The sequence below is a fragment of the Harpia harpyja genome, chromosome 12, assembly GCF_026419915.1.
Source record: "Harpia harpyja isolate bHarHar1 chromosome 12, bHarHar1 primary haplotype, whole genome shotgun sequence".
Taxonomy (NCBI): Eukaryota; Metazoa; Chordata; class Aves; order Accipitriformes; family Accipitridae; genus Harpia; species Harpia harpyja.
The window spans coordinates 6942991-6962584 of NC_068951.1; the positions used below are offsets into that span (position 1 = coordinate 6942991).

The following is a 19594-nucleotide window of genomic DNA, read 5'->3' on the forward strand; positions in this document are numbered from 1 at the left end:
TGTCTGTCACCTGCACAATCCCTGCTTTCCTCTCCGAGGCAACACCCATCAATCTCCCAGGGATGCTCCAGGGCTTAGCAACTGTCTGCGAGCCCCTGTGGATCCCTGACGGAGCGCCTCGCTGCCCGGCAGAATACGGTGATATTTTCTTTGCTGTATTAATACAGCTGTCGCTGCTCTCACGCAAACACTTGCCACCTGCCAGCGTTTCCCACAGCAGACTTGTAAGGGACCGCTGGCCCGGAGAAGCCATCCCTTGCTCCGGGACCAAAGCAACTGCGTGGTGCAAACCCCGAGCTGTGCAAAGGAGGGGGAGACGACCAAGTGCGTCCAATGAGCAGCATCTCATGCAGAAGAAGAACCTCAGTGCTGCACGGGCTGGATTTGTGTTTGCTATTGCATGTTTTACCATCACGGTTTGCTAGAAGCTCATGATTCAGTATTAGGAGTTTGCATCTCTATGCTTACACTGGCACTAACTTCTTCAAGGCATTTAGTGCCAAAAGAAACATGCAGGGAGACATGCGAAAGCAGGTATTCGGCAGCAGAGCAGTTCGCCGTTGCATGAGCGGCCTCGGGTTATTTTTATGAGGACTGCAGAGCACACACTTGGCTGCAGCTCACCATTAGTCTCCCAGGGCAAAACGTGGAGGAGAAACCAGCTTAGTCACGACGCTTTGGAAAAGGGTAACCTCAGCGGGGGAACGGGGCCTCTCTGCCTGGACACACGCCCGTCAAAATAGGTTTCTCCAGTTTCCCATCTCATTGCCCCATGGAGGAGGAGAGAGGAAAGGATCTTATTCTCCATAAGAAAAGGGAAAGGGATATATTGGTATCCTTGTAGAGGTTTAGCTATGCAGCACAGAGATGTGTCTGTATCTTGAGCTCACACTGTAGGACATGGGACATCCTTCCTCAGTCTAGGGATGGAGATTTGGATCCTTGATGTCCCCAAGCCATGTCTGCATGCTGCTGCACTCGCTCCGCCCTTCCCAACACAGTTTATTGAGTGTAGAGAGTTTTATGAAGCACTTCCAGAGCCAGTTTCACACCGTAGCCCAGGCAGACACACCCCGAGCATCACCACAACTTTTCCCCAGCAAAATTAAAGAATCGTTTAAATATTTAAAAAAAGCAATTTCCCTCATTTTTAAATAGCAGCGGAGGCTATTATTAAGTAAACATCCACACGAAACAGCAGTGAACGACTCTGTCCCTTCACACACTCTTACAGGAAATTAAAGACCCATTATTAGCACTAAGTACAGGAGAGTGATGCCTCCAGGTCCCAGCTGGGACCCCGGCCCATCGAGCCGGGTACATCACACTTATGGACGGTCCCTTCCCAAGAAGAGCTTAAAAATGCCACATGCAAATAAAAGGAGGCATGAGATGGGTAAACGCCTTGCAGTTCAGCAGCAGAGACGAGAACAGATGAGCCAGCTCTGAGTTTGTTGTCTCCAGGAGGGAAAAACAAACAAACAACCCTCCCTCCAACAAAATCCAAGGATACAGAGTGCAACAAGTGTACTCTTGGCAGAAATTCAGAGGCCTGATGAGCTCGCTGGGACCTGCTGGGACATACACACATCCCCTCCAGGAACATCTAAAATATATCTGGGGTTCACCATGTGATCCCCAACAGTGGCTGGGTCTTGCTCAAATGTCCCCTCCCTGAGATGTTGCTGGGACATTGGTAGTGCTGCCCTCCAAGAGGGCTGCAGAAAGGACTGCACCCCCCTGCATCACGGGGATGGACCCACAAACGTCAGGTACGCACCCCGCTTGGGGCATTTGCACCTCTCCTCCCCGCTCCAGGTTACATCAGTGTACAAAGTCTTACATGCTGCAGTGAACCTGGATGATTGACGCCATGGCGCTGCTCTAGGAAGCTCTTTGCCAAGGACAAAAAGGCATGGGAAGGGTTTGGAGGACAAGGAAGGAGTGTGTTGGGAGGTGGTTGCTGGTGGCCCTCAAACAGAGCTCCAACACATCTGCAAGCGTGACCAGAGCCAAATGCAGGTTATGGGGGTGGAAGGGGTGGAAGGGCTCCCTTTTTGCTTGAAGTGAACTTTTTGGTAGCTTATTGGTTCCAGACAGCAAGTTCAGGGAAGCCACGCAGCTCCCACACTCCCAGGGAAGCTGTTACAATGAAGACATGCAAACCCTCCCTTGGGCTTACTGGAAAACATCACTCAACATCTTCCTACAATTCACACCATTTGTTTTAAATGTAACTTTAATTCCTGACAAGCAACGTGCAGGTGAGAAGAAAACACAACCATGATAGATGAGCCTTGAGCTCCCCCACCACACTCTGACCTGTACCAGACAAGATGAAACACGGACAGAAATGTCTCTTTAGGAGGAAGCCCATTCCTGGGACTTTCAAGAGGAGTTGAGGGAGCATCACCGACTACAGCTCCCGCTTGCCCTACAGCCTGCACGGTGCTTTGCAGAAGAAAGGTATTTCCTCTGAAAGGTGCGTATCTCAGATATTTGCAACTGATTCATCTTTGGTGCACGACATGTCACCGTGACTGTAGTGCCAGGACATATCGCATCAATTTAGCAGAGCCGTGCCATCCTCCCAAAACTACAGGTAGGGAACTGTAGCACAGGAAGACTAAGAGATCAAAAATCCCCAGACATCTGATGCCACCTACATCTCCTGCGATCACTGCCTGGGAGCTTTTGGTCTTCTCTCTTCCCCCTCTTCCTCCTTATCCAGCGTGTTTTGAGAGCTCAGACATTTCACACCTTTCTAAGCCTACGCTGCTCTGCGAATCAGATACCGACAGTATTGCTTATTTAAAAGAAAGTCTAGGGAAAGAAACCTTAATTATCCAAACAACCAGTGGCCACCATGCAAAGTCACATTTACCATGGAAAGGATGGAGCCAGCCTGGGATTTTCGAAAGCCCTTATGCTGCTATAGCCACCGGTGAGCAAATGGGGCCAAGAGTTTTAAAAGCTCACATCTGCCTGGGGCTACATTCACAGAGAAACCTGCTCATGTCAGAGCCCAAACTGCAGCCCATGGAGGCTGAGCTTTTTTGGAAACCTAGCCTTGAAGGCACAGCCAAGGACTCTCTCGTCATTTGGGGTCAGGATAAATATCGCACAAGGGCGAGGAACGGTCTGTTATCCTTGCGAGGCCGAAAGTGTTCCTGATGGGGTAAGGTCTTTAACACAGAAACACAAAGTGGCAGAAAGCAGAAATAATTTGCAAAACAAAGTGCTAACACTCAAAGTACTAACATTAGGTGAATGGCAGCCTTGGTCAGCTGGAAAGCCCGATACTGTGGAATCAAACCACGATCTCTGAGCAGGTCCTCTTTGTCCAAAGACACACAAGCACAGCAGTAACCGGGAGGCTTTTTCCCTGGCACTCAGGGAGAAGCTCTACACTCCCAGCAGGGTGGTTTCCTAGCCAGCACAGTTATGGAGGTGTGATGAGACCATGGTACCTACCGGTTTGGGGCAGTGGATGTATCTAGCAAGGCTGATGATCAAGTCATGAGTGATTGGATCCACCAGGTTTCGAAAGCTGGCATATCGGTAGAGGACGTCATCCAGAGAGGTCGACTCCATTCCTAAGTCCTGCAGAAAACAGTGTAAAGGAGCAATATTAGATGTGCTACAAAAGCCAGTGCTAGCACGGATCTTAAAATTAGCCCACATTGGTGCTCCCCATGAAGAAGCCAAGAAGAAAGTGATCCCCACCAGCACCCAACGCAAGCAGGGGGCACATAAGCATGTCACCCTGGTGCAAGCTGCACTCCTATGCTTTATCTGCTTTGCAAAGAGGCGTTAGGTCTGCAGGATAAACACCCTCATGCCACTCACAAGCCATAAATCCACCAAGCAAACAGTATGCTTGCAACAACGTAAAATCAAAGATGACTCCAGAGAACATGACAGCTTGATCAGCATGAAACTGGAATTGGAGAATAAATATAGCATAGAGGTGCTCCGGGTCTGCTGTGCATAGGGAGGAAAGAATGAACCTAAAATTGCAGCAATGGAAACAGGAGGATAAATTGGGGGGTTTGGGGTAGAGTGAAGTGCTGGACTAGATTGCCTGGGGAAGGGGCGGAGGGTTTGTCGCTGGAGACTGGACAATGATGTGTCAGGAACAGTTCAGATCAAGCTGATCCTGCCCTAGGGATGGATCAGACCTCCTGAGGTCCCCTCCAAGACTATTTTCTATGATTTACAATCCTTAGACATAATAATTTGAGGAATTTTGGCAGAGAACTCATCATTGTATGAAATATGTTAGTGCACAGGGGCGAGGAGGGGAAGGGTTATATATAGTGTACTCCTTTTACTTCAAATACTTTATCTCCACTAAGTTTTGCTCCTCAGCAGCAGCTGATCAGGGGATAGGACAGCACTCCTCTCAGATGAATCCACATTGCAGCGAGGTCCACTGCCACCCCATAGGATGGCCAGAGCCAGTCCATCAAGGAGATGTGCCTCACAGGTCCCGTCCAACACCGGAGCTCCAGGAGACCTGGCTTATCTTCCAGGCCTGCCTTACTGGGTGAGCTTAAGCAAGCCATTTCCCTTTTGCCTTTTATTTTTGAAAGGAATAAGATGTGTATTTCTCTTCAAAGGCTTGCTTTCACTTTTAAAGAGTGAAGCCCAGAAGCAGCCTCCTCTATTTGGTATGGATGGGATTTAGCAAAATGAAGACCCATGGGTCTGCATTTCAGGAAAATTCATCTCTCCTTTGGGTAACGCATCCACCTTCCCACAGCAGAGACACCACCACACCTACCCCAAGGCATTTACTTTCCAGATGACCTCTACAAGACTCGGTGGGCAGGGACAGACCCACACCGAGACCTGCCTGCCACTCTGCCATGTATTTTGGCAAGAGAGAGCCCTCATGCTACCAAAACAACGTGGAAGCAGTTGTTTGATAGCCACCACTGAATAGTGGAGATGTAACTTGGCAAGGAAGAACTGACCACCAGCATTGTTCCAGTGCAAACACTTGTGTAGGAAGCCACAACCTCTGGTCCTTCAAGCCCTCACTGGCAATGGGAGCTGGGTTTGTAAGCTGGTGGAACTGGTCCAGCTCCGAGTGTCTACTCCTGCTTCTTGAACCAAAACACAGCACAAATGAGGAATCATTTCAACTACCCGCGAAAAATCAGGCAATGATGAAAAGCTCGTATCTGTATCTCCACTAGCAGTGAGGAAAATTACTTCTGACCCCCAAGAACAGCCACGCTGCAGACAAAGACTTGTCCACAACTGCATCAAATGCCAAGTCCTCCTCCCACATAGCTGGTGGCATCTGGCATGAGGAGTTTCATGATGTTTGAAAACACATGTGTGTCTGGGGGTGAAAAGGCCTGCTGCCCAGAAATGGCAGCGCTCCCAGGGATTAATTATGGTGCCATCAAACCAAACTGGTCCAGTTCTACAAAGAAATTCAGGCTGAAAAGAGCTGAGCTGCAAAAATGAGATGGAAGTTTCAGGTGAAGAAGGAATGAGCAATGCAAGAAACATGCAGAAAGGGGAAAGCATTTGGTGCTCTGCTTGTCTTCTTAGGGAAAACCAACCGGCTACAGGGATGAAATACAGGAGGGGACCCTGAGGGCAGGGGGTGCTGTCATGTGGAGCTGGGGAAACCAAAACATAAAAGTTATTTAAAAGGTGCCAGTAATAGGAAGGTGCCATTTGGCCACGTGGGAGTCTCAGTCTAAGTAACTCAATAAAAAAAAACTGAAAAATGTCCGAGACACAGCACAGGGCTGGGAGAATCTTCTTCACAATCATCCTGCAAAAAGCAGCCTTCCTGACTCTCTTTTTATTTATAGTTTCGACTAATAACTTGTTATTTATTGAACATTTTGCACTTCTGCAGAACTTGCCATGTGAGGACATTAGAGCATCTCACAAACACAAATTGCACTTATCACTCACGACCACAAGTACTTACATTTTGAAAGGATGCATTTAAAAGGAAGGCATCACACAGAGGCATTATCTCCCTTACAGAGCTGAGCAGAGCAGCTCAGTGAGATGTTAAGCCCTGCAGATGTGAGGAAGGAGTCCATCTCAAATATGTGCTACAGCCAAAGCACCGCAGCTAACAGCCCTCGTGGTATAAACGCAGCTTTTACCCAAACAAGTAGAAGTGCAGTAGGGTTGGATATAGCTGCTGTTGTAGGAAATCAAAACAACAACATGGCAGTAAGAAAGTAGCTTTATATGGTCTAAAAACTACAAAACAAAAAAAAAAAAAAGAGAAAGGAAAAAGAAGATAACCACAGATCTGAGTAATCTCCCTTTGTACACGTACACATGGATAAGGACCAGGCAGAAAAATAGAAATACAATTCAGGAGCTTCAACTATCAGAAATCCATGATCCCTGTCAGACCCAGGACACAGATGGGGACAGAAACGTGTGGCTGAGGGTGGGGACTGTCCCCAAGTCCTGACAATGATCGGTTTAGCTGTGTGTTAAAAGCACCCCAAGACAGCCTTCCTCCGGCCAATGCCCCTGAGCTCCAGGGTAGCAGTTTGCAGCTCATTATTGACAGCCACACACGCAATTTGTTAATAATTTACATGACAAAGTTCCCTTTCTCCTGCCCCCAGTGTTTTAATACAGCAAATCCAAGCCAATAACACTCTTGCAATAAATTGGAGCCTGTCCTGAGCTCAGAGATGCTCCGGCCCCAATGAACCACATGGGAAGGCACATTGGTTGTAGGTGCTGATGCTCTGTGATTTCAGACAGGCTGAAAATGATCATCTTCACTTTAAAAAAAAAAAAAAAAAAAAAAATCTATTCTGCCTTCAGACACTGGCTGTAGCAGCCAGAGGGATCTCGCATTGCATGCAATTACAGCTCACGCCACAAACGAGGTGTCAAGTCTTCAGCGTACTGGTTTCCTCGTTATTTTTAGGGGCACCACCGCAGCACTGAGCGCGTTAACACCGGCTTTGACTGCAAACACACCATTTGGTAAAAAAGAGCCAAGGCAGTTAAAAAAACCCACACATGTAGGGCTATTCTCCCTTGCCAGGAGCACCTAAAAAGCCCCAAAACAACAAACCCAACTGGCCACAAAACCCAACTGGCCAATGCGCCCACTGATTGCAAACATCCCTAGTTTGAAAAATACAGAGGCTGAACTGATTTATGAACTATCCCACAGCTTCTGCCCAGTTGGCACTTAAAAAAAAAGAATTAATCTCAGCGTTGAGATCTAGAGCTAAGATGAGGGCATGTGCTGTGCTCTCCAGGAGCAGCACTGTGATGGCCAGGCCAGCCCACCAAGTCTGCTCCGGCATGGTTGGGTTTAATTAGGCTGGAAAAACTAATTCCTTTGTTCAAGACCATCTTCCTCCTCATGTATTTCTGCAGCGCATGGATCCACAGGTGATGGCGCAGAACCAGGTGGGTTCAGGAGCTCGGGCTCCTTTGCAAAAGGAAAAAAAGGGAGAAAAAGAAATTGCACATATAATGTAGGGCAGGGAGTTCCCCAAAGGAAACTCTCGCTCTTTCAGGGAAACACCTCTCCTAACAGCAGTGTCGATGTTACATTCCCTGTCTGGTAAAGCTCAACATTAGGATTAAGCAAACATCAAGTAAGAGCTGGATTTGGCCCACGGTCATATGGCATTGCTGGCAAACACCACGCACTACCGAAGGAGCCAGTTGGGGGGCACAGTGGAGGTAATCCCACACACGCAGCTCTTGACACACTGGGATCTTTGAGGATCAAACCAGGCTTAGCATCTTGCCACTTCTCTTTAAGCATCTCAAAACTCTGACAATTTTGTCTTAAGCTAAAATTAAAATGTAGAACCAATAAATCAGAGAATTTCTCCTCCTCTCTCCTGGGAGAGCTTACATTTTTCACATGAAGTATTCCCTCCTCCCTCCTGGTACACATTTTTTATGCACAGATGTCTTTCTCAGCTGCTCCCTAAATCTCTCTGCCACACCAGCATTGTCTCTTTTCCACCACATGTAATATTTTAAAGCCACTCAAGGCTGAAACTTGTTGGAGGCCAAGTGATGAGCTCATCTGCAATTTAATAACTTAACACCAGTTCATGCTGTCAGCAGCAAATCACAAATCACTAGCTTTGGAGAAAACGCCCAGCATCTGGCTCGAGTCACTTGGGGTTTTTTTTCAGCACGTTCCCTTTTCCCATGGGATCCTTACCTGGATAGCAAGTGCAACTTTCAATAGGTAGGGTATAAGGGTTTAAAATTATGGTATTTATGAGCCAGGCAGGACCATGGCTTTCTTGGTGTAGGCTGAAGGGGTGTTTTTCTAGTGTGCACCCAGAACCCTGCACCCTGCTGAGATGGTTTGGGAAGGTTTGTGCATGTGCAGCAGGAAAAGGGGAACACCTCTGCATCCCCGAGCCACCTCGAGTTCTGACATCCCCATGGGCACTGGCAGGAGGAGGCTGAGAGGACATTTCAGAGCAGCACATTCAACAGCACATCTACCCCCATGAGGCAGCCGGTGCTAATGCCCAACTTGAGCAGGATTTGGGATTCACGACATGAAACAAGCAGAGAAAGTCAGGAACACAGAATTGACTGAAAGCAACCCAAAGGCTGTGAGTGGATCACAAAGCACCGGGGAAGAAGCTGCCGAGCCTGACGTTAGGCAGCTCCCTGCAACTTGTGCTGCTGCCCCTGCGTTCATCTTGCCAAACTGTGCCCTTTACTGAGCACATCAGCTAAAGTCTTGCTTTGCCAGGCAAGTCTAAGGAGTAGGCAGAGGAGACCACTTTGGGGCTGAACAGAAAAGCAAGAATCTTGCTCAATTCATTTTGCTGTGCATCCTCCCTGCCATCACCCATGACCTTCCTGCAATTTATCTGATTTTTTCCATCTTGAGGAGGCCAAGAGAAAGCCAAACCACTTGTCAGTCCTTGGGGATGGCTCACCCACTGGAAGGAAAGCTTCGCACAAAAAAAACCAAACAAAAAAACCCGTGAAGGAATTAGAAATTTAAATCAAAGAGGTCCAGCAGAAAAATGCAATACCTCCCTCCACGGCGGCCAGCAATGGAAACTTTCCAGCCACAGCCATGAAAGGCATAGGAGAACCCAATTATTTTGCAAAAACACTGAGCCAGGTGAGAGCCCAGGCATGGTCAGTCCTGCTGCCTCACAGAGCTGATGCTGTGCTAGATGGTCTCTTCAACCTGGGTCCCTTTTGCAAGCAACACCCACAGAAACAGCCCTTCCACCCAAAACCCAGCCCCAACTAAGAGCCCACCATTGACTTCCCCAGGCCAACACTACCCAAGCAATGCTGTTTTCCCAGTGAAAAAGGAAAAATAAATGCAAGGCATTTGGGAGCTGTACCCTCAGCTTATCTTTCCTTTGTGCCAGGTAAAACAACTTGTTATTCCCCTTCTGCTGACTGTCAAAAATTGCAGCACGACAACAGCTAACAGTTGAGCAACCAGCTTTTGAAGCTCCAAGTTGTGTTTCCATGAGACACAGCATCATGTAATACTCCCCTAAGCCACAAGGAACCATAAACAACGGAAGCCAAACACATTTTTGCTTATTAAACTATTTATCACTGCAAATTGAATTGCAATTACAGGAAAATTCAGCAGGTCCACGTGAGAAGTCCTACAATAAAGCAGGTTATGCTGTTGCTGCTTTCATTAACACGGAATGAATACAGTTACCGGCTGCCCAAATGAGGTTACTGTGTAAAATATCACCCCGAGCTCCTGCAATCACGGCTGCTCATAAATAACCTGATAGCTGCTATTTTGGCCAGTACCTCTTCCAAAACTGTTTCTTATCTCCACTAATAGCCAGGGCCACATAATGAATTTCCAAGCGGAGAGGTTGGTATTATAAACAAGGGTTGGGCATGAAGGAAGAGAAGGATTAAGATTGTGCGCAATCAATCATCTGCAGCAACTTATCTGGGAAAGATGATTTCATGAGGTGAGCATTAGCAATGCAGTGAGTAAGGTCAGCTCAGAGAGACAGCCATGTGAGATGTGACTCAACAGCAAGCACAGTGTGGGTTGCTCAAAGGCTACGGGGTTGTTTTTCTTGATAGAGGACATATTTAGCTGCTCAATCCCCATGTCTTGTGAAGTACCCCCTTGAAAACAAGCAAACCAAATATTTCTTGCCTTTGATCCTTAGGATGTTCGACTCCATCACAAGATCTCCGATGTCTGGTTGACTTAGGAGGTTAGTAAGCCCCCGTAAAACTTGGTATTTATGGATTTGCCAGCTGCAATCAGCCATGGCTGGCCACAGCGTCTAGAATCAGCCTCCACCTGTTTTGCACGTGATAAGCCCTCCGGCATTTGCTTCACAGCTAGTAACTTTGGTGCTGCTTTACTTTCCTATGAGATAAGACCAAGCAATGTGGAAGTGCATTGCTGGAAAGATTATCTGCCTGGTGCATTTATTGCAGCCCAACAGCTCCAGTCATCCACGTACACCCCTTATAAACCATGCATTTATACGTTGCAATAAGGTGTTTTACACATGCTATAAACAACTTAAATCTTAACTGGGTATCCTAAGGAAACACAGCAGAAATAATCACACTGTCCATCCATCTCCTTCTCCTCTTCCCCAAACAGCTTTTTAACACAGGAACCAATTTCAAGGGTTGAGAGAGGAGTAAAGCATCTGAAAGGTAATGACATTCCAACAGGTTTTGGGAAAAAACAGACCTCGGCAATGCAAAGATGCCCAAGTTTGCACCTTCGAAGAGGGCAGGCAGCATTTAGCAGCTACACATGGCTTGGCTGTGACCGGGCAGCCGGTGGTGGGACCAGTATGTCTGGAAGGGGCATTGCAGAAGGCACCTTGGGAACCTCCAAACAAACCAGCAATTGCTACTGCAAATTTCTATGTCTAATCCACCCAAATGGTGCAAAAATGGAATTTAAATATGTGGGATATTTTCTGTTTAACAGAGTTAATTTTCGTTTGGAACCAACAATTGTTCATTCAAGCCTCAAGTGAGGGTGCAGTTAGAGAAGAGAGTCAGTGTTTCAGGGAAGAAGTAAACATTTCCCTAGCAGATTGACTCAAATAATAAATGGTGGCAGCTTGAACCCCCTCCAGGAGGCTGGAATTATAGAAACTCGAAGAGACAGATTAATGGGCAGAGATATGATGCCGCCATCCAGATAATAAACAACTGCGAATAAGAGATTTGCAGAAGAATGCGCTGCATTTATTTTAAACTGAGGCAAATGCAATTACCCCAATTGGAGTTTGGCCAGACCACAGCTAACAGACTTCTTTAGGAAACTGCCTGTGGATGTTTAATGAGAATAGATAGCCTCAGCTACCCACCCCATCTTGATTTACAGAGCCAGTGGGATCCCTGTATAGAAAAAGCTTAGAAACATTATTTGGGGAAGGTGACTCCAGGATTTGCTTTGAACAATTCAAGCAATTTAGATCCATCACTGCCTTTAACACAAGCATTTGTCTTAAGCTCACAAAATATTATTCACTCATCCCTTCGAAACCAGCAGGAGCTGCCTGCATCCTGGTTTCCCATTTAACCTGGTGCATCAATCTGGGGCTCCAGCCCCAAGCCAGAATCCTGCTGGCCACGCAGAGCCTGCACCAGATGGCTTCTGGTGGGACTTGTCACTTCTTCCTCCTGCTCCCCAGATGGATGGGTGACAGCAGCAACCTCCCAGCAATACACCCCAGCCAGTCTCAGCCCTAAGGTGCAAAAGCCTCTTTTGCTCTGCACCAAAAACTCTCCCAAGGACAGCGATTCCCCCAAGGTCTTCCTCCTGCAAAGGAAAGATGGGGGCAGAAAAAGGCGCAGGTCTAAGGGCAAGACATAGAGAAGGCTGTGAGCAAACACATCAGTCCCTCCAGTTTGCCAACAGCTGAGTGCAAACACCAAAGGGCCACTCTCATGGGCTCCTTGCCTCCTGCTAGCCACCCAGAGCTCACCACATTACATGGCTAAAATCCAAGGAAAAAGGCTAATGCATCAACCCTGCAAGACACCCACCCTATTAACTCTGCTCTTGCTGCTGGAACTCCCATTAACAACTCTGCGGTGAAGCATTAAAAGGAAATATGACAAATTTAATCAAGCATCTTCCATCTTTGTGTGTCTGCTAAACGAGCTTGCTGGAGCAACCCAGATGCCGACTGGAGTGTCCAAACCACAGGTCAGAAGCAGAAATTCAATTTATCATCCCTTTTGCTCTCTGACTAGTACCTTTCACTATTAAAGGCAGTAGGGGTTGCACAAGGACTCCTGCCCCGGCACGGGTCAGTGGCTGATCCCCAGGATGAAGGCTACGCACCAGTCCCAGCCTTGACCGCACTTGCTGCCGGCTGCCAGCTCCTAACTGCACCGCTTCTCCCTGCCACCCCACATGCAAAAACCCACTTATTTTCCCTTGCAAAAGTCTCTGAGATCTCTGTCGGAAAACAGACTTACAGGACAGGGTGCATCTCATCTCCTGTCAGGTAAGGATCCAGACTTGTCACCTAAGTTCAGTCTACTGTCAATTCATATGAAGATGGTGATTCATCCTATTCTAAGGCAGCTGGGCTGAGTCAGTCCCTGGATGTGGCTGTCTCTCAGTTATCTGCCAAGAAAAGCCCCTCTAATTAGCTTATCCTAGACATTTAATGTTTAGGCAACTGGAGCAGGAAAATCCCACTCGTACTCTTCTTACCTTTGTTTTCCAGCACAAGCAGCGTAGAGCTCTGCATGGCTTTTGTACCCACTCTTCCAGCAAAAGAACAGCCCCATCTGTTTTGCAGCTGGTCACCCACCAATACTAGTTACATTTTTAAGTTTTGCTTTAGGCCCCACTGTTTTGTTGGAGGTAAGCGGGAGCTCAAACAACTCTTGTCCTTGGAAGGTGAGAGTAGAAGCCTTGTGGGCACTGAAGACTTTTATTTGTGCATGCAGATATTGTACCATGTTGTGTTCACATGCACTAAATACACACACACGTCTTTATAAAAACTATTTACAGTAACAACAACAAAACAAAAAAAGGCAGAACTGAGATCCTTGCAGGAAAGGGAGGAAAGGGGAAGAGATTTCCAAATAGAAGATGACACTGTCAGATGAGGAGGAATCACTTGTCTTCATAATTTCCACTGCCTGTTAGACACCGCCCCGGTGTCTGGACATACAGTAAGTGAATGATTCCGAACACAAGAGCAGCATTTGCAATCACACACCTTCCCCTGTTTGAAATTACAGACGAGTCTCCGTGCACATGCTACAATTGATGAGAGTTCTTGGAGCAACACCGAGACTACAAGCACCTCGTGCAATCTGCTCCTTATCCCCCAGCTGCATGTACTGCATGTCATTAACAGTAACAAGACAAACACCCTTGCTTTACACATCCTTGCAAATCTCTCTCCTAAAGGATATGCTAAGAAAAGAGTCCAAAAATCTTGACTCAGATGGCCCAACCTTAATAACGGATCAACCAGGCAACAAGGTTTGAGCAACTGTGCTGTCTGTCCATCCTTCCACCTCTCCGTCCTTCTCCAGGTAACTCTGTGTGTCAGCCAGTCTCATTAAACTATGGGAAAGGGGCAAAAGTCGCAAAGGTAATTGATGCCCTGTAAGTTTTGGGGAATCGGTGTCGGGGGAAGGAAGAGACCTCAGTAAGGAAAGGACCAGGACTTGGCTGTGGCAGCAGATGGATGGACAGGAGGACGGATGGTCTGCCGCTGGGCTAGATGGTCCACAGCTGCCATCAGGGTTGCCTAGCATGGACCTCAAGGAGGACACTGGGAGAAGCTGGATTTTCCTGGAGCTGAGGTTTGGCTGATGTGATAGACAATCAAGATAAGCCTGCAGGAAAGCCAGCCTCACCTGGGCCTGCACTGGGAACCACCCTCTTTTAACGGAAAAAATGAGAGAATGGGAGTCCTCACCTCTGACTCTTCCCTGCTCTAATCCAGCCACCTTCTCCAAGTCGCCCTCACTTCACAGATTAACACAACACGGCAGGAGCTGCCTGGCTCTGGCATTAATTCTGTTGAACCAGCCTCCAGTTAGTGTGAAAGCAGAATTTATTATCTTGGCCCACTTGAGCCCCATCTCCTGTTTCCAGCAGCTGCCACCGTGAGAGATTTCAGGAGAGGTCAGCACGGGTCTCCTTCTGATGTACAACGGTGCAATCCTGCCTGCCGGGTGAAAAGCCCTCTGAGTACAGCGTAATCAGCTGTTCCCAGGAGCAAGCGATCCCAATACAGCCAAGTACAGAAGGAATTGTGAATCATGGTTGAAAAGTCACATTTGCTTTCCTACCCATTCAAAATGCTGCTTTCTGAAGATGTCCCCTCCTTTCCTCAGCCAGGAGAGCTGTTGCAATCCAATGATGGAAAAAGAAACTTGATAATTTCAGGGGATCAATCAGGTCTGTGTTAGCAGTGCTGCCAAAAATGCTGAGATGGGGATTACCCACCCCTATCCGATATGGGGGGTTTGTTTTGATGTACAGCTCTGCCAAGCAGCAAGCATGCAGACAGCCGTGAAAGCCACCGGGAAACACTCCCACATCATCCCCAAGTACTGAAATTCCCAGGCACATCACGCTGAACTTGCAGTGTTAATAATGATGTTACCATATCACCGGGAAGCATCCCAGACCCCTCCCAGCACCCAAAAGAAATCAATCCGTTACTGCACATACAATAAGAGCTTGCAATCCAATAACTGCTATCTAAAACCTGGTTTCACTTCCAAGCCCTGGGTTGATTATTATTGCATTAGCTATGGAGGGACCGCTCAATGAATGCTAAGCTCTACTTCAAAGGGACTAAATTTCAGCGGTGGAAAACTATACAAATGCTTTGACAATTGCTTTGGGATCCTTCAAAGCAGATAGGTGCTAGAATAAAACCTAAGATCTTATTGATACAGGTGTTAGTAAAAATAAGCATCAATGATTCCTCAACACAGCTCTTTTCCAGAGTAGGTTATTCAAGGGAAGTAATTTAAGACATCTTTGTGAGAGAGAAATATTCAATTAACTCTTTAAACCAGCCGCCATGGAATGATGTGAATGTTACAAAAAGATCATTTAAATGAACAAAATGCAGCTGACTCCAATAAAAACATGTCAAGCCTTTTTTTGTGCCATTTATACCACTGCAGGAGCCTGGATGGGACGAGTGCAGGGACAGAAATGGGTTCGGATAGATAGTGGCAAGGGAAAAGCCAGACACTGCAATGCACACCACCGGCACTGCCCAAAGCGCACCAAATATGCCTCCAGTGCACTGCCACCCTCTTGGGCTGCCATTGGTACCTCTGGAAAGCAAACACATGGCTGAATCAGAAGGCGAAATGCTTTGCCATAGCCAAAAGCATGCGCCGGTAGGCAAGGCAATGGGTATGCTCCTCTCCTGCCTTAGCCTGAGCACCCCATCCTCTACATAGGCACCCATGGGTGCATCCCGCAGGAGGAGAAACAGGAGCACGTGCATGTCCCACAACGCCCACAGCGCTGCTGCCCTTCCCCAAGCACCCCATGTTGGTCCTGCCGCTGCCCCGAGACTTCATGCCCTACCTCATTCCTCCCAAAAACAAAGTTCTGTCTTCTTCTCTTCCCCCCACCCAAATGTGCGCCAAATGAACTGCACTGGCGTCTCCACATTGGCCAGACCTAAGCATCGACCACCTGAAAGCGGCTGAAGGAGAAATCTTGATTCCCTGATCCACAACAGGTCTTCTCATCTCAGTCTTGGTTTGCAGGCACATGGACATCCAAAATCTGGGTCTATCATTGGTTTTCTACCAGCCAGTAGAGCAGAGTTACTCTTTACAGCTACCTTGCTGCACTTAACACAAAAATCTGGCTACGTATCACTGCAGGAAGACATGTATTACAGATTTTGCACTGTAAAACCTTAGAGGGAACAAGATACAGGCAGATTTTAGCTCAAAGCAAGAGATGAGAAAATAGGGTTGAACTCAACATTGAAATAAAACCTCCCTGCCCCTTTTTTGCATTAAGACTTATTCTGAGTTAACAACAGCCTATTCCACACCAAGCGTAAAGCCTCTTTCTGCGCTTGGTACCTTCTCAACAGTTAAAAGAGGCTTCCAGCAAAGGAGCAAAACAAACAAATCCCACAGCACCAAACTCATTTTCTTCCTTAAGACAGAACAACAGGAATGGAATAAAAATAAAGGTTTCCACAGCTTCTAACGGCTTGCCAAGAAGGCCAGCATCGCACAAGTAATTAATATGGACAACATGAATTTCAATTCTTTCATTTGCAAATCCAGCATCACAGTTAATCTCAAGCATGGACAAAGTCCATTAATAAAGCAGATTCGTGTAATGGGATTCAAAGCAATGGCAAATCAATACATAACACACTTGTATGCTAGAATAATCTACGCTTCGCATAATAATCACGGTAACTGTAATGATGTGTATTTATATGGAGACATATTCAAGACCAGCCCAGGCCACCTAAGGAGCTCGGCAGGGCTTGTTCTCCCACGGTGGGATGCAGCCAGCACCAGGGCTGAGCAGCCACAGCAGAAATACCTAGGAAGAAAATCAGTTAAATGTGTGCGTGAAGCGGTTGCAACAGGGAGAAGAAATCAGGGAGGATGCTATTTAACACAGAGGGTTGGCACTGTCCTAACCTCACCCAAAAAAAGAAAAAAGGATATATTGTGTGCCATCGTGTCCTTGTGATTATGATAAAAAAAAGGCTTCCATTGCTGGACGGAGATGCACACTCATGGTTCGTTATCATCCATGTGTTCCCAAAAGCCACACAAGGGGCAGGGATTGCCCGAGCAGCGCAGGGAAGGGACAAACTCCTCAGCAATCCCATTTCATGAATTAGACTTGGAGCTTTTGGCTCGTTTCTCTCCAGACACTGACAGCAGGCGGTTCAGAAGCAGTTTCATTAAACACCCACCACACACGCTTTTGCACAGATACCCACCACGCTGAGCCGGTGAGCTATCCCCCTAATTACGGGATGATAACAGACACGCTCTGAAACCAGCCACGGTCTGAAACCGGCCACATCCACACAGCTCCAGCTTAGGGAAAAGTAGGGGTATCACCCACATCGATTAACTCCTAATCAAGCCTGTGAAATGCCTTTTTTGCAGGAGCTATGCCTAAAAGCACGTGAAGCCAAGCTGATATGTAGCACGAGAGCTAAGGCTGCATCCAGTGAGGCACGTCACACCTGTGCAGCACTTGCTTCAGCTGAAGCCCCAAAGGATGCCTGGCACCAACATCCAGATGTGGCAAGAGTTTCCCACTAGCACTGCTTTGCCCGTGATGCTCCGATCACTGCTGAGCTCCACATCTGCATAAAAAGATACTGCAAAGGTGTCAGAGCTGACTCCAAATAGAGAGGTAGAGCAGAAGCTGTGGAGAGCTGCTACCCGCTCCGTCCCCATCTGTTCCTTCTGCTTTCAGGCAGGTTATTAAGTGACTTTCCAAATTTAAAGACTCCCTAAGTCTCACAAATGATGGAGTTATTCTGGGTTTGGGGAGGTCCTCCCAACCCCGTCCATTATCAGTGGCAGGAGTCAGGGCTCTCCACGTTAGTTGCTGAATTGCTGCATGGGCTTGGGCAAGAAACTGAATTTCTCTTTTCTTCAGCTTTCCCAGCAGCAAGATGGAGGCAAATCCGATGGAAAATGGAGCATCTCAGTTGTACAAAGGTGCATGAAGATGCAGGCAGCTCCCCCCAGATTTTGAAAAGGCTGGTCCCCAGCCCTGCAGCAGTGTGAGCTTATTGAATTAATCCTGATAACCACACTGCTTAGTCCCTCCAGGGTGAAATCAGTGAGGGAATGGAAAGTATTTCTTACACCCCCAAGCAGCCGCAAGCGAGGCACTGCATTAGCCTCTCCTGGGCAGCCCTACCGAACAGCCGTCGAGTGCCTCACGCTTAGCAGCTTTTCAAGGTGCAAGGGAAGATGATTTCCCTTAAAATACCTCCTCAAGCCCCTCTGGTCTCACCCTGGGCATCTGGCAGAGCCCTCCTCTCCGGGAGGTGCTTGCCCCTGGAGCTCATCAGCCACCGGTAGGATCTTTCCTCTGTCCTCCACTGCAGGCTCAGATGCATTTACTGATACATACCGATCTCAGGTCATCCCCTCTTTCACTTAACCACTGTCCTTCTTGTCATCTTTGATGCCTCAAACCCCATGTGGGGTATGCAGAGAGTCTTCCCCTGAACATACCGAAGAAACTGAGTCACAGCAAGTTAAACCCACAGCCCCAGACTCACACTCTGCCTTCTGCCTTTAACGTCCACATTTGCAAACACCTTTAGTTGGGAGGCTACGGTTCTGCTCTCCTCCTTCTCCTTTGGGATATCTTCTCTCATGCTTGCCAAATCAGAAAACCACTTAAATACCTGATTAACTATAAGCACATGTTTAAGTCCCACTGAAGCCAAAGGGTTTTGATTAGCAGAGCACTTAATACAGGTTTTCGCTAAGGAAAACTTCTTTCCTCCATTGCCCTCTCCATCCCAGTCCCTTCACAGCAGCACAGGGTACGATTCGAGAAGTGATGGCCAGGACACACCATGAACATCAGCTCGCCAGAGCGAAATGCAACTTAAGTGACCAGTGGAAGAGCATTTTGCGCAAAACCAGGCAACGAGATCCCAGGAGATGCAGGCAATTTGCAGGCTGGGCTGGTCCGAGAAGCGCTCTGCCCTGCAAGAGCCAGCACACTAACTCGCCAGCAAACATTTCCAGTAAGTGCTGTTAAGATCCTCCTCTTCATTTCACCACACATCACTGCAGAAAGGCTTGAGGGTGGTGGCTGCTGGCCTCTCTCCTCTGAGCCCCAGGGGCTGTCTGGGATGGGACAGATTAACCCATGCGTGGCCAGAGAGCCCCTGCACTTGGCCAAGAAGAGATATTCATCCCAGGTTTCATTGGGGGTGCTGAATAGACACAGAAAATAAACAGCCTTTCTACTGTGCTCCATGCCTCTTGCTCCATTTGTAGGCTCTGGGTCCTCTACAAGGGAGAAGAGGTGCTCTCTACACCCCCAAACCCACAGCAGCACCCCCAAGCCAGGCAGGCTGGGAGGTGGCAGGGAGAAGCAAGCGCAACCCCTCCTGCCCGCCCAGGACCTCCCTCCTGCTCGCAAAGGCAGCAGTACCTCTTGTTCAGCCATAAGAGGTGTCAAAGTCCTGTCCCCCCCGATTAAAAATGAGAATATTTCTGCTTTGTTTGACAGTCAGGGCCATTAAACCGCTCTTGTTGATATTTCATTTTCCAGCGAAGATGCCGGCAGCGTGCGCCAAATTAACTCAGGATGACCTAGACAGAAAATATACCTTTTCCCAGGAAGCTTCTGCAAAAGAAATTCAGCACATGATGGATTTGTGGTGCTGCAATGCCCAGCAGATGATAGCACACTATTAGCCGACACTTGTGCGTGACAATAACCACGCCTTAAGCTCACTTTGCAGGAGACGGCTTCGTGGAAAACCTGCTGCTTCCACTGCTGAGTCACGCCAGAGCTCCTGCACTTCCAGCTGATGCAATGCCAATTTCAGTACAGGCTTTTGCTTCTCGT

General features: G+C 47.7%; 1 protein-coding gene across 1 annotated transcript in view; it reads right to left on the minus strand.

Annotated features, from left to right (window-relative positions):
* The window catches only part of LRRC75A (leucine rich repeat containing 75A), a 96609-nt gene that overhangs the window by 58912 nt on the left and 18103 nt on the right, over nucleotides 1-19594 (minus strand). Inside the window, exon 2 of the mRNA XM_052803266.1 lies at nucleotides 3475-3603. Coding sequence (XP_052659226.1) covers nucleotides 3475-3603 — 129 coding nt within the window. The remainder of the gene's footprint in view (nucleotides 1-3474; nucleotides 3604-19594) is intronic.